Source organism: Zonotrichia leucophrys, chromosome 13 (assembly GCF_028769735.1).
Source record: "Zonotrichia leucophrys gambelii isolate GWCS_2022_RI chromosome 13, RI_Zleu_2.0, whole genome shotgun sequence".
Taxonomy (NCBI): domain Eukaryota; kingdom Metazoa; phylum Chordata; class Aves; order Passeriformes; family Passerellidae; genus Zonotrichia; species Zonotrichia leucophrys.
In genome coordinates, this window is record NC_088183.1 from 14,801,773 (window position 1) to 14,819,913 (window position 18,141).

Here is an 18,141-nt window from a genome sequence, read left to right on the forward strand (position 1 = left end):
CTCAGTACCTGAAATATCCTTCTTTGCACAATTAAAGGTTATTGTCAGAGCTGTACATAATGAGGAACTAATGAATTAATGATGAAATTACAGTCAGCATCCTTTCAAATAAAGAATCACTCAGTGAAACTTAAAAAAAATGTACAAGTTTAGATGAAAAATTATTATGTTGCCATTGTATCAATAGTTCATTTTTTGGCTACTTCTTATGAGGATTTTTGTATCTGAAAATGAATCCACAAAACCATTGTTACCACAGAGACATGATAGACTTTCATGTGTCCTGCACAGCCAATTCAGGCACCCTCCTATCAGTAGGTGCCTTTGCTGACATGACATTGAGTAATTTTTACATTGAGATTTTTAACAGACACACTTTATTTGTCCATTCTCCCTTTTCTTGTTGTGGAGCCTCCTTCCAAAGCTGAGCTGCTGTGATCCTTGGGCTCACTCCTCCATCAGACTGCACTAAAGGTGGCAATTCCTGAGCTTCCTGGGCTGGTAAGAATGGGGGCACAGTTCTGAAGCACTGGGAAGGAAATTTCCTCTTTTTCTGGAGAAATGAAATGCATCCCTCTTGTCCCCAGTCACTGAGGGCCTCCTAACCTCGTGCCTGCAATCTGCAGGTGCTGCACACCAGTGCATATATTTGAGATCAAACCTACAAGTTTTCACAGTAAGAGCTTTCCTTTTGAAATTCAGAGTCTGATTTAGAGTGGCTTTGTTTTTTCTGGAGAAATTCTGGTCAATGATGGCAGCATGGTGTTTAAAACTCCCTGAAATTAAATTGCTGTCACAGCTGTTCTAAGCAGAGTAGCATTTATCAAATACATGCTACAGCTGTGTTTTCTGGGTTCTTATTTGAAATTACCTGTGTGAATCATCTGAGGCATGTCCTGACAATATCACAGAAATATTATCACCCCTAGGACCGGGGATGAAACAGGACTGAATGAACGGGTGCCAAAGAAAGGAAAAGTTGCTTTGCTGGTGTATTGTGAGCAGTGGTAAAGGGGAGATTACAAAATCCACTTCAGAGATCCCATCACAGCCCCTGATTTCACAGGGAGACAGGAAGAAGCCTGTGTTAAATTTCTAATTGTTTGTTCTAAGATGTGTTTCATTACCTTCTAATCTGGTTTCCATCCCGAACCCAGTGTAGCAGATCTAATTGCAATGTGTTACTCCTTATTTGTACTAATATGAAACTAATTAGTCTGGTCAAAATTTATGCTGGTGGTGCAATAGGAGAATTCCAGCATTGTTTATCCTGATGCTGAGGAAGGAGGAAAGCTGTTACCTCTGAATCTCCCAGGCTCAGAGCAGCTAACCCAGAAATTCTAACACATGGCTTTATTATTATTTGCTTGCATCCTGTGTGTGGCACTGGGTATATCATAGCTATGTGCAGATTTCATGCATTTCTTGCAAAACCCAGCTGCACACAAGCTTGAGCTCTGTCTTTCTCTACAACTCCTTTTGTAACATCATGAACACATCAGATGTGGTGCCCCAGTAAGGCTTGCTGAGGAAACACCACTTTGTATTTTCTATATTTGAATTTTCAGATATACTCCAGCAGCTGGCAATCTCATGAGATGGATTTTAAGCTCTTAGATTTTGGAAAGCTCAGGAACACTGACTTTACTGCATATCTTTTTATTGAGACTTTTTTCCCTCTTTTTAAAGATCAAGGTGTTTCATAGGTATTTTATAGCCTGCAGTGACACAACCTTCACACAAAAGAGTGTCTCCTCAGTAACAGCTGCCAATGGTAAGTTCTTTCTGATGCAGTGATGGTGTGGTGATTGATGTTTGAAAATGTGAGACTCAAACCATTTCAGTCAACAGAGGGGGGAAATTCACACTGCCAACATTCTGCTGCTTCAAAGAGCAGCAACATTTTCCATTTTCTCTCTGTCTTCTGTCCCTGCTTTAAGTGGAGTTTGAACCACTTTCAGAAGGGTTTATTTTTCTAGAATAACTCAGGTTAGTTGTCCATATCCTTAGAGCCAAACAAAAAAAAAAAAAGTTCAAACTTTGGAAGAATTTTGTCTGCATGTTCATCTCACTCCCAAACCAAAGTGGATCTTCATGAAGTGGTTTTCTTTTGTCCTGCCCAAATTTGTTTTTAAAATTTGGGGGTAGATTTTGCCGTAGATTCTTCCTTTTACCCTGGAAATGTTTACCCTGGACAGCCCAGAGCTGCCCTTTTAACATGGCATGCCCAATGCCAGGCTGAATTACCGACCTATAACTGTGAGAGACTGCAATGTCAGCATTCATTTGGTGCTTTGCTGAGGCCAGGCCAAAGGGAAGGAGAGGCTTTGGATGTGTGGTGGACAAATCTCTGATCATAAGAACAGCCCTGGGGCCAAGGGAGTTCAGATATTTTCTGAAATTTCAGATATTTTATTATTTTATCCACCCACCTCAGGAGGATGAGCACAACAAACTGCCCTTTGCTTAGCTCTGGGTTCAGAGAAGATAAGGGAGATAAGAGAAGCAGACCCTGTGAGGTGGGAAAATGGTTTTCACCACCTCAGTGTCCTCCCTTCCACACCTGGCTCACATGTCAGTTAAACTCTCCATGGGGAAAATATCAGGATATTCACATTCACAATGAGGCCAATTTGAAAAAGCCATTTGTAGGAATGGAACTTTGAAGCTTCCTCCCCACACTGGTGACTGCCAGGGCAGGAGATGGACCCTGAATATGAGACTTTAATGGGAACAGCAGCTGAGGTAAATGCAACCAACCTACCTGCCTCTGCAAGGAATGGCTTGAATAAAACTCTGTCTGAGACACTGGCTTCAAATCCAAGTTCACATGGAGCAAACAAAAAAAAAGTGTTCTCTATAGGAACTCAATCCTCAGCAAAGATTTTTCTGGATGGAAAAAAAATATGAATACTTGAAGAAGTGTCTTTTCCCTTGCCAGTGAATTGTGTTCCTCTGAGCAGGTGTCAAGCTGGAGTTTGGGCAATTCCAAAAGGTCTGAAATCCTAAAATACAGCCACTGCAGAGTGCAGCTGGACTCTATTCAGAAACCAAAGAGAATCAAATATCTACTAAAGTCCTGTAAAAAATAAGGCAAGTACTCAGAGATATTCTAGCAAGAGCAGTTTGCTCAGGAACATGTTTTATTCCCCTCTGTTTGAGTCATAAGTGACATAATGTGTCTGGTTTGTCCAGAAATGCTGCAAACAAATGCAGAGAACACTTAGGAGACTTCAACAGAGCTGTCTGCTCAGGAAAGACTGAAAAAAATGCTTGCTAAGCCTGAGAAAGGGAAGTTGGAGATGAGGGAAGGAAAAAAAGGAGATAAACTTTGTGACACTAGCAGTCAGTCGTTCTCATGAGCTGGGAAGGGCTCTGCTAACCAGAAAAGCTGCTGCAAGCTTGAGAAGGAGGAATTGGGGACTGAAGGACTCTCCTGCAGCACTTGGGCTGCTCAGGGCAGCTCAGTTCACAGGGTCAGCTGTCCTGGGACACCGAGGGGGCCAAAAGGACACCTGGAAATGTTCTGCTTTGGACATGACCCTCCTGAACTAACAGTGCCTTCGGGTACAGAGCTCTGCCAGTGAGCACACTGGGTTTGTACCTGAGCTCACCACTTTGACGGAGACATTGGAGCCTAAGGCAAAGATGAAGCACGTTAAAAACACACCCTTTTGTTACCATGATATTTTATGAAAAATCCCTTCGCCAGGATTTCTTCTCCTGGGAAGATGAGAAGCCTCAGCTTCTCCATGTTTTGCTCCTCTGGAATGTGATTTGGAGAATTGTTTACCCAGCATGTGAAGTGGTTTTAATTAATGACTAAGCCCAGTCCAGCTGTGTCAGATTCTCTGAGACAGCTAAAGATATGATGATTATTGTAACTCAACCCATTTTGCTATTTCAATCAAATGAACTATTGACACCTGTGAGCAGCTCTGACACTGTTTCTAAGTGATCTCCTTTTATCCAGTCAGGCAGTTGTTTTATAAACTACACAAAGCTACTTTGTAGCTTCAGTTCTATAGAAACTTGCAGAGTTTATACCGTAAACTGCTTGCCAACCTCGGATTTTGGTCATTGTTGCAGTTGCAATGTTCCTGTCCATACACAAACTCAGAACTGGATTCCAATCCAATAGATTTCCAATTCTCTAAATATTTCAATAGCTTGCTGACCAGTAAGAAAAGCACTTGTGATTTTGCAATGCTGTGAAAAATAAAAAAAGTTTCTATAGCTTTTCCACTAACATATACTCATTTCAGACCTTCTCAGGAAAAGATGTTGTCAGTCCTGAAAGTTTTCAAGAGTGAATTTCACAGACCAGAAAATACACAGGTGACTGGGAGAAAAAAAAAGCTGCTGCTAGCCAACATCATCTTGGGTATAGTTTTGGTTTTAATGTTAGTTTTGTTTTCAATCTTTATGTTCCTCTCTATGACTGGCTTAGAGTTTCCAAGGAGCTGAACTGTTGAACATCCCGTGCTGTTCAACTTTTCATTGTTATGTTCAAAATAACATGAATAAGAGGCTTTTCTTTCTTATAAAGAAGCATTTTGCATATATTTTAAACTGTACACATGTATTGTACTATAAATGGATGTAAGACAATTATTTTTATCCTCATTATGAAGGGGGGCCAGCACAGGCCAAAAGTCTTTGTCCATTGAAGACCTGCTCTGTCAGGGCTCTTCTCTGAGATGTGGATTACAGTGGCAGCAGAGCAGGATCTCACCTTGATCACATAACACACCTTCCCATTCACATATTGAATACCTGCAACCACTGTTTCCCAGACAAATGGCAGAAGGTTGCAATAGATAAAAATATACTAATGTTTTTCTCTTTTATCTCCGTCCAATGAACAAAATTTGAGATTGTGTAGGGGAGAAGATTCAGTCTCACTTTGCCATCTAGTGGCAGCACCTTGGCTTGCTGAGATGTATCCTGGAAAAGCGAGCTGACGTTAGCTAGAGGTGGGAATGAGTTCCTAATTCTTTGGAAAAATCAGTCATTTTTCTACTCAAAATACTAAGAAGCCTAGTTACATTTTACAGCAGCACTGCACAAATAGCCACATTGCTAAAGGGAGTTTCCATTTGCAGGTACTTGGGTGAGCAGAGCCTATTTTAGCTGTGTTTCATCATTTTATGAACCTGGATCACTAGCAATTTTTTCCTTGTGGATATGATTCATTAACTTCCCTTTCTACTTGCTCTTGGATTTTTACCAAGACAGTGGTATAGCCAAGCAGTTTATCTTTAGAAATATAAAGGACAGCTTGTCCAGACTGGCTGAATGAGCTACTTCTTCCTTCTTAAGGAAGAAACCCAAAAACTTTTAAAGTTTTTAAAAATCATTACAATTTTGTTTCAATTTATATTTCTTTGCTATGATTTTTTGTGCATGTCTGTATTTCAAGGTTTATAGTATTATTTTTTTTCCTTTTTCCACAATTTTGTGAGATATTGGTCATTATCTGGACCTGCAAGATCCTATTTGTGGCTTTATGGAATAAGTGAGTATAGCCTGGCAAGTGACAATGCTGTGGATGGCTGGAATTGTTCTTTGGGGTCTGGAACAGTGGGGCTGCATCCCTGTGCCAGAAATGCTGAGCTGCCACAGCAGGAGGAACCAGAATTCTAGTTAATGGATCCACTGGGAAGCATTGGAGGTGAAATGACACTGGATGAGTGGTGTTTGTAGATAAAAATATGTAGGGTCCATTTTAGATCTGTTTAGAAGCAGTGGAAAGCAGAGATGTGGCCACTGTGGTTGTTATCTATAGTAAAGCAACAATATAAAAGCATAGGAATAACAGGTAAGAAAAAGTGTAAGAAAGAAAGTGGAGGGAAGGATAAGAGTGGAAAGATCTCATAACTGTGGATCAGTAACTAGACTTGACTGAAGGGACTTGATTGTTGCAATTTTGGCGTCTGGTGGTCTGAGTGGCGCTCACAATCTTGATCCATCAGGGTGGGGGATAGCCCAAGGAACACCAGGGTCAGTGGGTAAATACAATTTAGGTTTAGATGGAACACGTGAGTACCTGCCCTGGGGAGGGGAATTTTACACTGTCTGAAGGGTCTTTGGTGGTTTATGACCCCTTTTAAGGCATGACCCTGCCTCTCACTTCAGCAGTTAAGCCAGTTATGTCCCAGAAAGGACAAAAGCCTTCAGCCCCAAGTGGGTGAATGTTCCTCACCCTTCTTTGTGGCCAGGGGAGGACATTGGCACAAAAACAAACACCACGGTCTGTATGGCCTTCTCCCTAACCTGGCTCAACTCCCAGAGCCTCCGGTGCTGGGTGTGCACCCCTCTGGCTCGAGCAGATCGGGTTTCACCACCACGGCCCCACCACGGTCCTCACCCCGGAGCTGGTACAGCAGAGCACGGGGTGCCTCCAAAACAGAGCCAAGAACCAAGAACAGCTCAGACTCTCTCACACAGATGCACTTCGTAACACAGTGGAGATTTAGGCTAATGCACTCTCCTGGGCATCATTGTTTGAAGGATTTCTTTCAGTAGATGTTTCTGAACCCCCCAAAATTCGTCTTTGTGAGCAGGTATTGGAACAAGCAGCAAGAAGTACGCATAGGTTCAAACCCGGCCGTTGTTATCTGAGGTCTAATGACACTGAATGACACTGATGATTGGACTGGGTGGTCTTGAAGGTCTCTTCTAACCCTGACGCTTCTGTTAGGAGAGTTTGGTGGTGCTGCTGTACCTCTTACAGCAACTCCTTGACTTCCCTTGTGCACAAGTGAACAACTACACGAAGGAAAGGCAAAACAGGCCAAGGCAAAGCAGGCCAAGGCAGAGCAGGGCGCGACCCCCGAGAGTGCTGCCAGGGTCCATCCGGGGAGGAGCGACGCGGTGCGGGGCGGCGCTGCCTCCCTTCCTACCCCGGCCCGGACCGCAGGAGCGGCCAGAACGGCGGGAAAGCACGGGAGGAGCGGCGGGATGGACGAGAAGGTGAGGGCTGCCGGGGCGGCACGGAGCGAGCTCGGCGGGGATCCGAGCCCCGGCCCCGGCTGGGAGCTGGTCCCGGTCCCGGCTCCGGCCCGGCTGGGAGCGCAGGCAGGGCTGCTCCAGACCCCGACCCTGGCCCCGACCCCAGCCCCAGAGCGGAGCCGCTTGCCCGGGTCAGCCCCGTTAGCCCCGGGGCTGTGCCAGCAGAGCCCGTCCTGCCTCCCCACACAGCCCAGGCACCCTCGGGCCGGTTCCCTGAGCTGGGATCCGCCGCGGCACCGGGCCACGAGGCTCCGAGGACGGAACGCGGCTGGGTTTATCCCGCTCTGAGCACGTGTTCCCCCAGTGGGGATTCCCACCCGCGTCCGAAGGTGGTTTTTATTCTTCATAAAAGATGAAATCCCTTGGAGGTGGAGAGGTGCCACCACCTCGTGGCATTCACTATTAGCTGGTGATCTTTTATCACTGTTTATCGCTATTTATCACTATTTGCTGGTGATCTTTTATCTCCATCCTTTCCCATTGAGGTATCCGAAAACGGCCAGTTCCTAATGCTGATAAGGAAGGTCGAAACGGATGTTTCAATTCGTATAAATCACTTGTTACTGAGTTTATTTTGTTTGCTAGGACAGCCACGGTGCTCAATGCACCCAGCTCTGTCCCCACGACAGCTCCTACCCCGATGGGTTTGGAGGATCGGGATCCGGCCATGCCACCGTGCCGACCACATGGACTAGACAGAAATGGCCGGTTTAATTGCGGAGATATTAACCTCCATTGATAATTCCGCTGCTTTGAGGACCATGAAGGATTAAATAAGACTTGTTTTGGCTGGTGTATTTGACGGCATAGCGTCCAATTTTAGAAATGTGTGGAGATCAGATTTCCCAGGAGCCTGGGAGGTAGTGGAATGCATTGTGAGGTTTAAATTCGTTTTGTTGTGGTAGTATGCATTACTCACTTATAGCTATGGATACATACCTCCACCAAAACTTCCCTTTCATATTTTGTGTCAGTATTGGAAGCTGAGTAAATCAATTTCTCCCTTTTTGGCTGAAAGTTGTGCTTCACATATTACGGCTGTATTTCCCTCTGCCAAATTCATGTTATTCGGCTGAGCTCCTAAATTCGTACAATTGTCAATGCTAATTGTACAATTTTAGGAGAATCATTAGCATTGCTAATTATTCATTAGCAATGATCATCGAAATGCATTCAGGCTTAGGCATGGTTACAGCCATTAGCACAGTGACCATTACAGAGGGAGAAAGTGAAGGTTTCCATCCGGAGGTCAGGTTTGGTGATTTGTGTGCTCAGTCTGGTTCATTCTGGTGCTGATTCCTTCTGTGGGGAGAATAAGCGTTCCTTCAATGGATAACTTGATTTTCAGTGGAGACATGCTGGCATCATTTCCAGTATCATTTTCTGAAAAAGTAAAATAATACAAGTCTCGTCGGGGTTTGCCCGGACAGGTTATTATCCCGTTAAAAACAGGGGAAAGCCACGGTGCACTAATTGTTTTGTACTTTTTGGAGACACTGCTATCCGTAGATTCCCAAGTGAGTGTGCCCCGAGGTTTAGTTAGTCTCAGGCATTGTTCTGTGCTACTTTTACAGTAACACTTTGTCCTGATTGGTTGTAAAGCTGTCAGATTCCCTTTAAATGGAAGGTGGAGCACCTCATTAAGGTTTGCATAAAATGCACGCTGAGGTCACAGCGATTATTTACCCTGAGTATGTCCCTCAGCCTTGTGTGGCTTCAGGCTCTTTTTCAATCGGCCATTAACCCATTCTGTGCCTCCATTTGACTGGGGTAATATGGGCTATGAAAAACCCACTGAATTCTGCCTTTTTGGCCCATTGTACCTACTTACGTGGAAAATGTGAGCTCGTTTCACTGCTCAGACTAGAGATAAAAGTCGCTTTTCCCATTTAGAACATCTGTGTTCTGTCTCCTGAAATGCAGTCCAGCTAAGCAGTGAAGATGTTCAAGAACACGTAATCACAGAATGATTCTATGCAGGTGCTTTTATTGAAGAGCTCTGGGTGTCAGGGGCACAGACCCAAATCTAACTCTGACACGGGTTCGGGATGAACACATTTTTATACCCTTATCGTTATATAACTACATATTAATTATTACACTTATATTGTTCTATTGTATGCATTGATTTCATCCAAGCATGGATTTTGTAATTTCCATCAAACCCGCCAAACATAGTTTCTCATGATTCTTGTTATGATTAAACAATAATTATATCCAATTACCAAACAATCATTGCATCTAACAATCATGCAATTTATCATAGTCATCAAATGATTATACAGGTGCAGCCTAACATTTTCCCAGGGCTTACCAGGCCTATCCCTCCTTTCCAACTCCCCTGAATATTCCATGATTTTGGAAACATTTTATCCCTATACTACCAAAGGTACCCTTGGTCAGTGCCAGTTTGAAGCAAGTTACCTTTAGGTGCCATGCTGGGAAAAGCTCCATCCTGCTGTGACAGGATTGTGGGGTGTACTGCTCCTGTTGGAAATCATACAGCTTTTACATTTTCTTGCTAACTTTAGTCAGGAGTTTCTTTCACCTTTGCCCCAGGGGAGGATAATTGCAATTTTTGGAATTCTTGAAAATAACACTTTATTAGATAATTCTTTCCACCTCTGTTTTCTCAATGGACGAACTGTAATCCTAGTTCTTGGGAATGGTCAATTAGTCTGACATTGCACATAGAATTCTTGGTATCCCCATGAAAATTACTTCATCCCACATCTCACCCATATTACTGAGTTGTGGGATGGAGTGAATTTCGTGGTGATACCAGAAATGCATGCAGTTAGTGTTCCACAGGTGGGGATTTCCTCGTGTTCTAAAATTTCAGTAGCACACCTCGACAATTGTTCATTAAAAGCTGTGTCTTTTGTAATTTCATTTCATTTTGTAACAAGGCCAAGGATTTGGCCCATCTTCAGGAGATGCAGTTAATTTTCTAATTGGTGCAATGTCAGGAGCACTTGGAGCCCGTGTAAGCATTAGCTAAACTTCTTCCTCCAACTTTTGTTTTCCTTTTTGTCCTCCTGTAACTGTCTCTGCAGCTGTTCTATTTTCAAGGACAGTAATAATAACTCAGCTGCTTTCCAGTTCAGTGGTCAGTTCTTGTTTCTCTTTAATATTTTCTCTTCTGTGCTGGCAGGCAACCTTCCACCATCCCAGGTTGCTCCAAGCCCCATCCAACCTGGCCTTGAACACTTCCAGGGGTGGGGCAGCCACAGCTTCCCTGGGCAACCTGTGCCAGGGCCTCACCACCTTCACAGGGATGATTTTCTCCCCAATATTCAATGTAACCCAGTGTCTTTCCCTTTAAAGCTGTCTTTTTTTGGGCTCTAACAGAGTTGCTGGACTTTGTGTCAGGTGGAGCAGGCTTGGACAGTCCTTGGGACGGGAGTGTTGGGAGGCTCCTCAGGTTCCCTGAGAGCAGAGGAGTTTGTTTGCCCCTCCAAGTGCTGGCCAGCACTGGATCTTGTGGTTCCCTCATGGAGTTGGGATGCTCCCAGCTGGGAGGCTGAAAGCTCTTTGCTCACAAATCACCAGCACCATCTCCTCCTTCAGACATGGAAGAACAAAATCAACGAGGCCAACAAGATGGCCCTGCTGGCCTGGGAGAAGGAGACGGGCATCGAGCTGGTGCAGATCAACGGGCAGAGGCGCTACGGGGGCCCTCCCCCAGGTATGGCAGAGTGGGGCCGGGAGGGGACTCACCCTTGTTAAAAATAGGTTAGAAACTGCTGTAAAATACTTGGTAATACTTGCTTGTTAAGCATGTACTATAGTTTGGTTATGGTAAAAGGGGTTAAAAGGGCAGTTATAAGAAATATGGTACTCAAGATACCATAACACACCTCAGTAAAGTGCACCACAAGCCAGCCTGGACAGAACTGTAATGGCACCTTAAACCTTCATGCAAATGAAGGATCCCAATAGAAACCAATCCAAAGGGACAAAAACCAGGATTAAAAAGGGGCTTCTGACCCAGGGAAGGAGGGTGCCGCTGAACCTGTGTCACAGACACATTTTATGAAAAATCCTTTCCTTAGGATTTTTTCTCCTGAGAAGCTGAGAGGCCTCAGGAACAAAATGTAAACAATGGTATCTGCTGCTGTGGAATGCAACAGGTGCATCTGTGATTGGTCTCATGTGGTTATTTCTAATTAATGGCCAATCACAGTCAGCTGGCTCGGAATTTCTATCCAAGCCACAAACCTTTGTTATCATTCCTTCTTATCTATTCTTAGCCAGCCTTCTGATGAAATCCTTTCTTCTATTCTTTTAGTATAGCTTTAATATAATATATATATCATAAAATAATAAATCAAGCCTTCTGAAACATGGAGTCAGGATGAGGGGAGAGATGAGGATCTAAGACCCCTGTGAACACGGTCACATACCTGGACCAACGGGGCCATTGCTGCCAGCACTGCAGCATCCTCAAGGGAATGCTCCTGCTTGACCCATGGGCCCCCACGCTTTAGGCCTTTATTTTTATTATAATAAATGCTGGGATCACTGTAGTACTGGGAGTGTGGTCCCGTTTTTACAGCTACGGTCACAGCGTCCCCATGTCCCCGCAGGCTGGGTGGGCGGCCCGCCGCCGGCCGGCACCGAGGTGTACATCGCCAGGCTGCCGCAGGACATCTATGAGGACACGCTGCTGCCGCTGTTCGGGAGCGTGGGGCGGCTCTACGAGTTCCGCCTGATGATGACGTTCAGCGGGATGAACCGCGGCTTCGCCTACGCCCGCTACGCGTGCCGGCAGGACGCGCGCCGCGCCATCGCCACCTTCCACCGCTTCCAGCTGCGCCGCGGCTGCGCCATCGTCGTCTGCTGGAGCACGCAGAAGCGCGAGCTGCTCGTCAGCGGCCTGGGCGCCTCGGTGAGCCAGCAGAAGCTGGAGGCCACCCTGCAGAGGGTCACCGAGGGCATCTGTAGCGTCACCCTGCACGCCAGCCCCTCCCAGAAACAGGCCAAGCTCGCAGTACTGAAGTACAGGTCGCACCAGGCTGCTGCCCTGGCCAAGAAAGCTCTGATGGAAGGTGAGTGGTGCTCAGGAATGCTGGTTGGGCTGGGCTTCCCACTCCTAGATGTGGCTGCAAGGTGACTTCAGCCTTGAGACACTCCTTGCTCTCTCCCTGTGTCCTGTGGGATGCCAGCTGCCCATGGGGCTGTTGATTTTCAGCAGTCCTGGTGGTGGGGTGAAGGGGCTGCTCAGAGCAGGAGCATCACCAGTTCAGAGCACCCTGAACATCAACCAAGTCATTAAACCTTTCCAGTGGAGCTGCCCAACCCCTCAGTGTCCCTTAAACCCTCCTGATAGAGCTGCTCAGTCCCTCTGAGCCCTGTCCCATGGCTGCAATGCCCTGATGGGACACACTTCCCAGACATCCAACCAGCACCTCCAAAGTCTTGGTTTGTACCCATTCCTGCCCCAGCTGAGGAGCATTTGGCTTTGATACCTGTTCAACTTGGCCCTAAAATCAAGCTGCTCCTAACATCCTGGAGATCGATGGGATGGGATGGGATGGGATGATGCTGGAGGGTAGGTGAGCATCTCCTGTCTCCTAGGGACCCTGAGGCTCGGGAAAGCAAAGATGACGGTGGAATGGCTGAATCCCCAGCTGAAGCAGAAGCTGCAGCTCTGTGAGGAGGAGCCACCATCCAGCTGGGTGCAGGGAGGTGAGAGCCCAGCAGTGCCCCCGCTTCCGTCGCTGCAGAACGTGCTGGACTGCCTGAACGCGCTGTGCTGGAAGCATCACCTGAGGACACCCCTGATCAGGACCAAGTGTGTCCAGGTGAACCCCAACGGGTGGCAGCGCTTCTGGTACCAAGTGGCCATCCCGGGGTCCCAGGTGCCCATCAGTGGCTTCATGTGGATCTCACCAGACAGGCAGGGCCAGAGCGAGCACGAGAAGGCCAAGGTGGTGGCAGCCCTGTACGTTCTGCGGGCGTTGGCTGAGTCCTTGGTGAGCCCTTGCACAGCCTTTCCCAAAGTCCTGAAGGGTCCCCTGGGAAGGTGGAGCTGTGGCACTTCTGGGCAGGGTGGGATGGGGCAGGGAGGGACCCAGGCTGGCTGGCAGGGCTGAACACTGTCAGCTCTGAGCTGAGGATCTCTGATTTAAGCACAGGATGCAAGAGGAGGGGGTTTGGGGCTTAGGGCAGAGCCTGACCTTTCTCTCTCCCCTGCAGGGTGCCAGCTGAAGTAGCAGCTGCTCTACCACAGCCACGACTGAGCCCCAGCCCTGCTGGGCTCCTGGCCGTGTTCCAGCATTCCTTGGAGTTATTTGCATCAGTTTTGAGAGCTGGCTCTGGAGGATAAGGGCTGCTGTCCTGTTCCACGGCAGCCACCACGTCCCCGGGCAGCCCTCGAGTTGGTTCTAGTTTTGGGTTGTTGGTTTTCCTGTTGCCAAGTTTGGCTGTTAAGCTGGTTGGTGTGGTGGAGGGCAGGTCCGGGAGAAGCAGCAGCAGCTCTTGGAGGGGCTGTGCCAGGCCTGGATGCCAGTGTGATGGAGAGAATTCCTCCACTGGCATTCCTGAGGAGCAGCCTCAGGGGAGAACAAGGCCAGCACAGAGAGAGTCCCAGGGGTCACAGATGTTCTGTGAGCTGCTGGAGCTGCTGTGTGGGGAGAGGAGTGCCCTTAACCTGTTTGCATAGTGAGGGAGCAGCTGTGGAGTTGGCAGCTGTCCCTGAGTGATCCCTCAGCAGTGGCAGCTCTGGCCACGTGCTGTTCTTTTGGCATTAAAGAGTTCTGGAGAGCACCAGCTCAGTCATGTCATCTTTTCCTCCTGCAGCCTCAGCTCCCTGCGTGTCCACTGCATCTCAGTGCTCTCCCCACACACCAGGAAAGGGACAGGGTGGGATCTAGAGCCTGGTGAGCCCATTGTGTGGGAAGCAGCATTCCCTAACACCTTGATCTTTGTTGTCTTCTACTCACTGGGCTCTTTCTCACCAGCTTTTGATACTCCTCAGGCTCCTCCAAGTGCCTCCTGATGTCTCCATGTTTTTTTGTGGTCCTCTGAGATATCTGGGAGCACCTTGTTGGAGGTTTTTCCTTTTGTTTTTCTCTGTCTTAGGGAATTTCCCCACGTTTTTGTTGCTAAGGAACAATAACCATTCCAAGGGAGGCTCCTGCCTTCCTTAGCAGACACCTGCCTTTCAAACCAGGACACCCCTTTATGCTCTCCAGGGACTTTGGGTCTCAGTTTTGTTGATTGCCCACCCCCAGCTCCAGGAATGAACCCCTGGGGGCTGCAGCTGGTGCTCCAAGGGCTCCCAGGCAGTGCTGGGAATCCACTGGGGGATGTGAGCCACAGCCAGGAGTAGAAATGCTGGAACTGTACCAGATCAGATCCTCCCTGTTCCCCAGCAGGTGCAGGCCATGGCTGACACTGTTCCAGGCCCTGCTGCCCACTCTGCCCATCCCAGGGAGGGATCCCTGTCCCTGCTCATGGCACTCTGTGACCCACCAAGTCCCTTTGGCAGCACCCAAGTCCCATGCCTCTTCCTTTGGAGATCCCCAGGATCCTCCAAGAGCCTTGGGGTGCACTCTTTAGGTTCTTCCTTGCGCTCCCTGGAAGTCTGTCTGTCCCTCCTGGGCACACCAGGACTCCTTGCCTCATGAGGATGAACCATCAGCACAAGGTGCTGGGAAGTGAAAGGCACTGAGTTTATTTCTAACAGAGCTAAAGTCTTAATTAATTAATTAACAAAGGGTAATTGACCTGCTGGGACAGGGATCCTTCAGAGCCTGGTGGGCCCAAGCCTGGGAGCCTCTGTCCTCCCCCCCCATCCCAAAACGACCTAAAGGACCCCCAAATTCATCCACAAACCCCAGCATTATGCCCTCCCCTGCATCCCTCACCACAGACCCCAACCCTGTCCCCCCATAGCTCAGAGTCCCCCCCTTATCCACCAGAGCCCCCCCAGCCATGTTCCCCCATACCCGAGTGTCCCCCCACCACCCACAGAGCCCCCCAGCGATGTTCCCCCATACCCGAGTGTCCCCCCCCCATCCACAGAGCCCCCCAGCCCTGTTCCCCACCTCGGGCTCCCTCCCCGTCCCTCACGGAGCCCAGTCACGGACCGTTCCCAGTCCCTCTGGCCCCATACATGTGCCCCCACCCCTAAAGGCCTCCCCTGCTCCAGGACCCTCAGCCGCCCACCCCCAGCCTGTCCCCTCATCCTGGCGCCAGCTTCGGCTCCTCCCGCGGGGCCCCCTGACCCCCATAACCGCTGTCCCCTGCGGGACCCCCGCCCGCTCCCACACGCGCTGCCCCTTTAAGACAGCGCGTACAGCCCAGCTTGAGTGGCAGCCCTAGGAGCCAATCAGAACGCCAGCGTCCTGCCCACCGACGGTGGCAGCATTGCAGTGAGCCCACGCCCCGTAGGCGGGCACTCCCCGGGGCTGCGGCTCTGATTGGCCGCGCCCCGCGCCGGGCGGGGCGGCAGCGCTGAGGGGGCGGCGCCCCCGGCCCCGCTCAGTCGCTGTCGCTGTCGTCGCTGTCACCGCTGTCACCGCCCTCCGCCGCCTCCGGCTCGGCCTCGTCCCGCAGGTCGGCGAAGAAATCCTCCCCGCTGCCCAGCGCCTTGCTGCTGAGGGCGCGCAGCGGCCCGCCCTTCTTCTTCTTCCGCCGGTAATCATCGACCACCATGGAGCGGAGCGCCGACACGTCCCAGAACTTCACCTTCTGGTCGTGGCCGCTGCTGGCCAGGAGCTTCCCGTCCGCCGCCACGGCCAGCTGCTCGATGGGCTCGCCCAGGTGCTGCCCCACGCAGCCCAGCACGCGGTTCGGTAGCACGTTCACCGCCCTGGGCACGGCACGAGGCACTGAGGGCCCTGCAGCGCCCGGGGACGTCCCCTGCCCTCCTGTCCTGTGAGCTGGGCGAGGGTGATCCCGTCCCACACCCTCCTCCTTCCACCCCAGCCCATCCCACACCTCCCCCTCAAAGGCCTACACATCCCATCCCATCCTCCACAATTCCCTATCACTCCCTCCCCATCACACCCCACCACATCTCCAGCTCACTCTTTTCCCCTTCCTATCCCACCACCCTCTCACCCCCCACAATCCCACCGGCTCCCACGCCCTTCCATCGCTCTCCATTCCCCATCCCACATCTCCCCATCCCTCCCCAGCTCTCCCCCTGACCTGATGACTCCGTCCAGGGACCCCACGCACACGATGCTGTCCGTGATGGGCACCATGCAGTCAATGGTCTCTGCCCTGAGCGCAAAGCGGTCGCTGGCTGCCCCGAAGCCGTCCCAGTTGAAGAGGTAGATGGTGCCTTCGCTGGAGCCACACGCCACCTTCCTCCCCCTCTAGGCAAAAGGGAGGGCAGTGAGGCAGAGGCAGAGCAAAAAACGGAGAGAGGACAGGGGGCTGTGGGATGCTGCTCCATGCTGGGCAGCGGTGCCAACCTTCAGCAGCACCACAGAGGTCAGGTCGCCGTTCTGCGGCTCCGAGAGCAGCTCAAAGCGCCGTCGCTTCACGTTGAAGACGCCCAGGGTGCCATCACCACTGTGGGACGTGGAAAGGACACACTGTGAGCACAGGACATGGCACAGGGCACTCCTGCCATGGAGCCCGACCCCACAAATCCTCTGCGGTACCTGGCTGTCAGCAGGATCTTCCCGTTGCCATCCACAGCCATGGCACTGATGTACTCCTCCTGCTGCCGTGCCTCCAGGATGGCGCTGCCCCTGCGCAGGTCCCACACCTTCACTGCCCCGCCGTCATCACCCGTGGCGAAGATGTGGTTGTCGATGGGCAGCACGCAGTTGAGAGCTGCTCTGCAGAGACCCCGGCCCACGGTCACGGCTCCCGGGGCAGCGCTGCGGGCTCTCCCTACGGCCCGGGGCTGCGTGGCCGTGCCGCGGCACGGAAGGGGACAATGCCCCCACCGTTGTGCCCAGAATGAGCACGGACTTACTCGTGGGCCTTGGGGATGCGCGTCTCCAGCCGTCCCTCCTCCGATGTCAGAATGTGGATGGACTTATCCTTGGACACAGTGAAAAGCTCTGGAGAGCCGCGTTAGTGCCCCGGGCCCGGCGTCCCCCGGTGCCACCCCACATCGCCCGCACTCACTCTGCCCGTCCTGGGAGAACGCTGCGTCCCGGCACGACTTGAGGTGATGTCCCGAGGACCAGAGCTGCCGGTTCTCCCCCTCGGTGCAGGAGTACGAGTACCTGCCGGCACGGGAGTGCTCGCTGGGACCGCGGGCGGCCGGGGAGCCCCGCTCAGCGTGTCCCAGCCCCGGCCCCCGTACTCACAGGTACACATCGCCGTCCACGTCCCCCGCGGCCAGCAGCGGCCGCTCCGGGTGCAGCGCGATGGCGTTGGCCGTGGCCTCCAGACAGATGTCCTCGGGCGTGTCCCGCACCCGCGGCTCCCGCACCTCCGGCTCCGGCGACTCCTGGGGCTCCTGGGGACAGCGGGGCCGTGGGACCGGGCCCGGGGGCTCCGGGCTCCCGCAGCCCCACGCGTGCTCACCTCCTCCATGGCGGCCGCCATAGCGCCCTGCTCATTTGCATGACCACGCCTTTATCATTTACATATTCCCGCCCCTCTATTTACATGGCACCGCCCGCCCGCGCCTCTCTGCGCTGCGGGACCGGCCCGGCTGTGGGATGGCCCCGCCTCGGGGCTCCGGCCTACGAGCGCCCCCGGCCCCATTTCACCAGGTCGCTCCCCGCCCGCCTCATGTGTTCCTGTTCTTTAGCGCTTCACCATTGGGAGCTCCACAGGCTCCTTAATTCGCACCGCAGGCTCCCCAATTCACCGTCATCTCCTCTTTGTGACCCCAGGGGAGGGGGCGGTCGGAGACCAGGTGCCACTTCGGCCCCTTGCAGGGTCTGGGGGCTGTAGGGCCCCCCCCCAGAGACCCCAGCCCAGCCAGGGACCACCAGCAGCGCCCCTGCCCGAGAGGCCATCCCAGCTCCCTGCTGGCCCTGCCCTGAGGGAACGAGCTTTGCCTGGTGCTAGCCCCGTCCCACCCTTTGCCAGTGCTTAGAGCAGCTTGCACATCCTCTGCTTCAGCTCAGGGTCCCATTTCTTCCTCCCACCCTGAGGCACATAATGCTCAGCTGGGATTATTGCCCTCAAATTTGTTAATTT

The 18,141-nt window shown here is 51.0% G+C and overlaps 2 protein-coding genes across 3 annotated transcripts; one reads left to right on the top strand and one right to left on the bottom strand.

The window, feature by feature from the left end:
- The first annotated feature begins 6,796 nt into the window (after positions 1 to 6,796).
- Positions 6,797 to 14,094, top strand: DND1 (DND microRNA-mediated repression inhibitor 1). 2 transcript variants are annotated; one of them, XM_064724948.1, is made up of 5 exons: positions 6,797 to 6,975; positions 10,585 to 10,702; positions 11,604 to 12,065; positions 12,595 to 12,961; positions 13,216 to 13,787. In XM_064724948.1, the coding sequence occupies exons 1-5, from the start codon at positions 6,964 to 6,966 to the stop codon at positions 13,343 to 13,345; spliced, it is 1,089 nt and encodes a 362-aa protein (XP_064581018.1). In that variant the 5' UTR covers positions 6,797 to 6,963; the 3' UTR covers positions 13,346 to 13,787. The 2 variants fall into 2 exon arrangements, with proteins under 2 accessions (XP_064581018.1, XP_064581017.1); XM_064724947.1 differs by having other exon boundaries at positions 6,832 to 6,975; positions 12,595 to 12,992; positions 13,216 to 14,094.
- A 1,116-nt stretch (positions 14,095 to 15,210) lies between these two features.
- WDR55 (WD repeat domain 55) lies at positions 15,211 to 17,538 on the bottom strand. Its single transcript, XM_064725344.1, has 8 exons — positions 17,518 to 17,538; positions 17,298 to 17,449; positions 17,113 to 17,213; positions 16,958 to 17,045; positions 16,638 to 16,817; positions 16,446 to 16,545; positions 16,177 to 16,346; positions 15,211 to 15,835 (listed from the first exon to the last, which is right to left on the bottom strand). Exons 1-8 carry the CDS (start codon positions 17,536 to 17,538, stop codon positions 15,505 to 15,507), a joined length of 1,143 nt encoding a protein of 380 aa, XP_064581414.1. The 3' UTR covers positions 15,211 to 15,504.
- Positions 17,539 to 18,141: the final 603 nt, after the last annotated feature.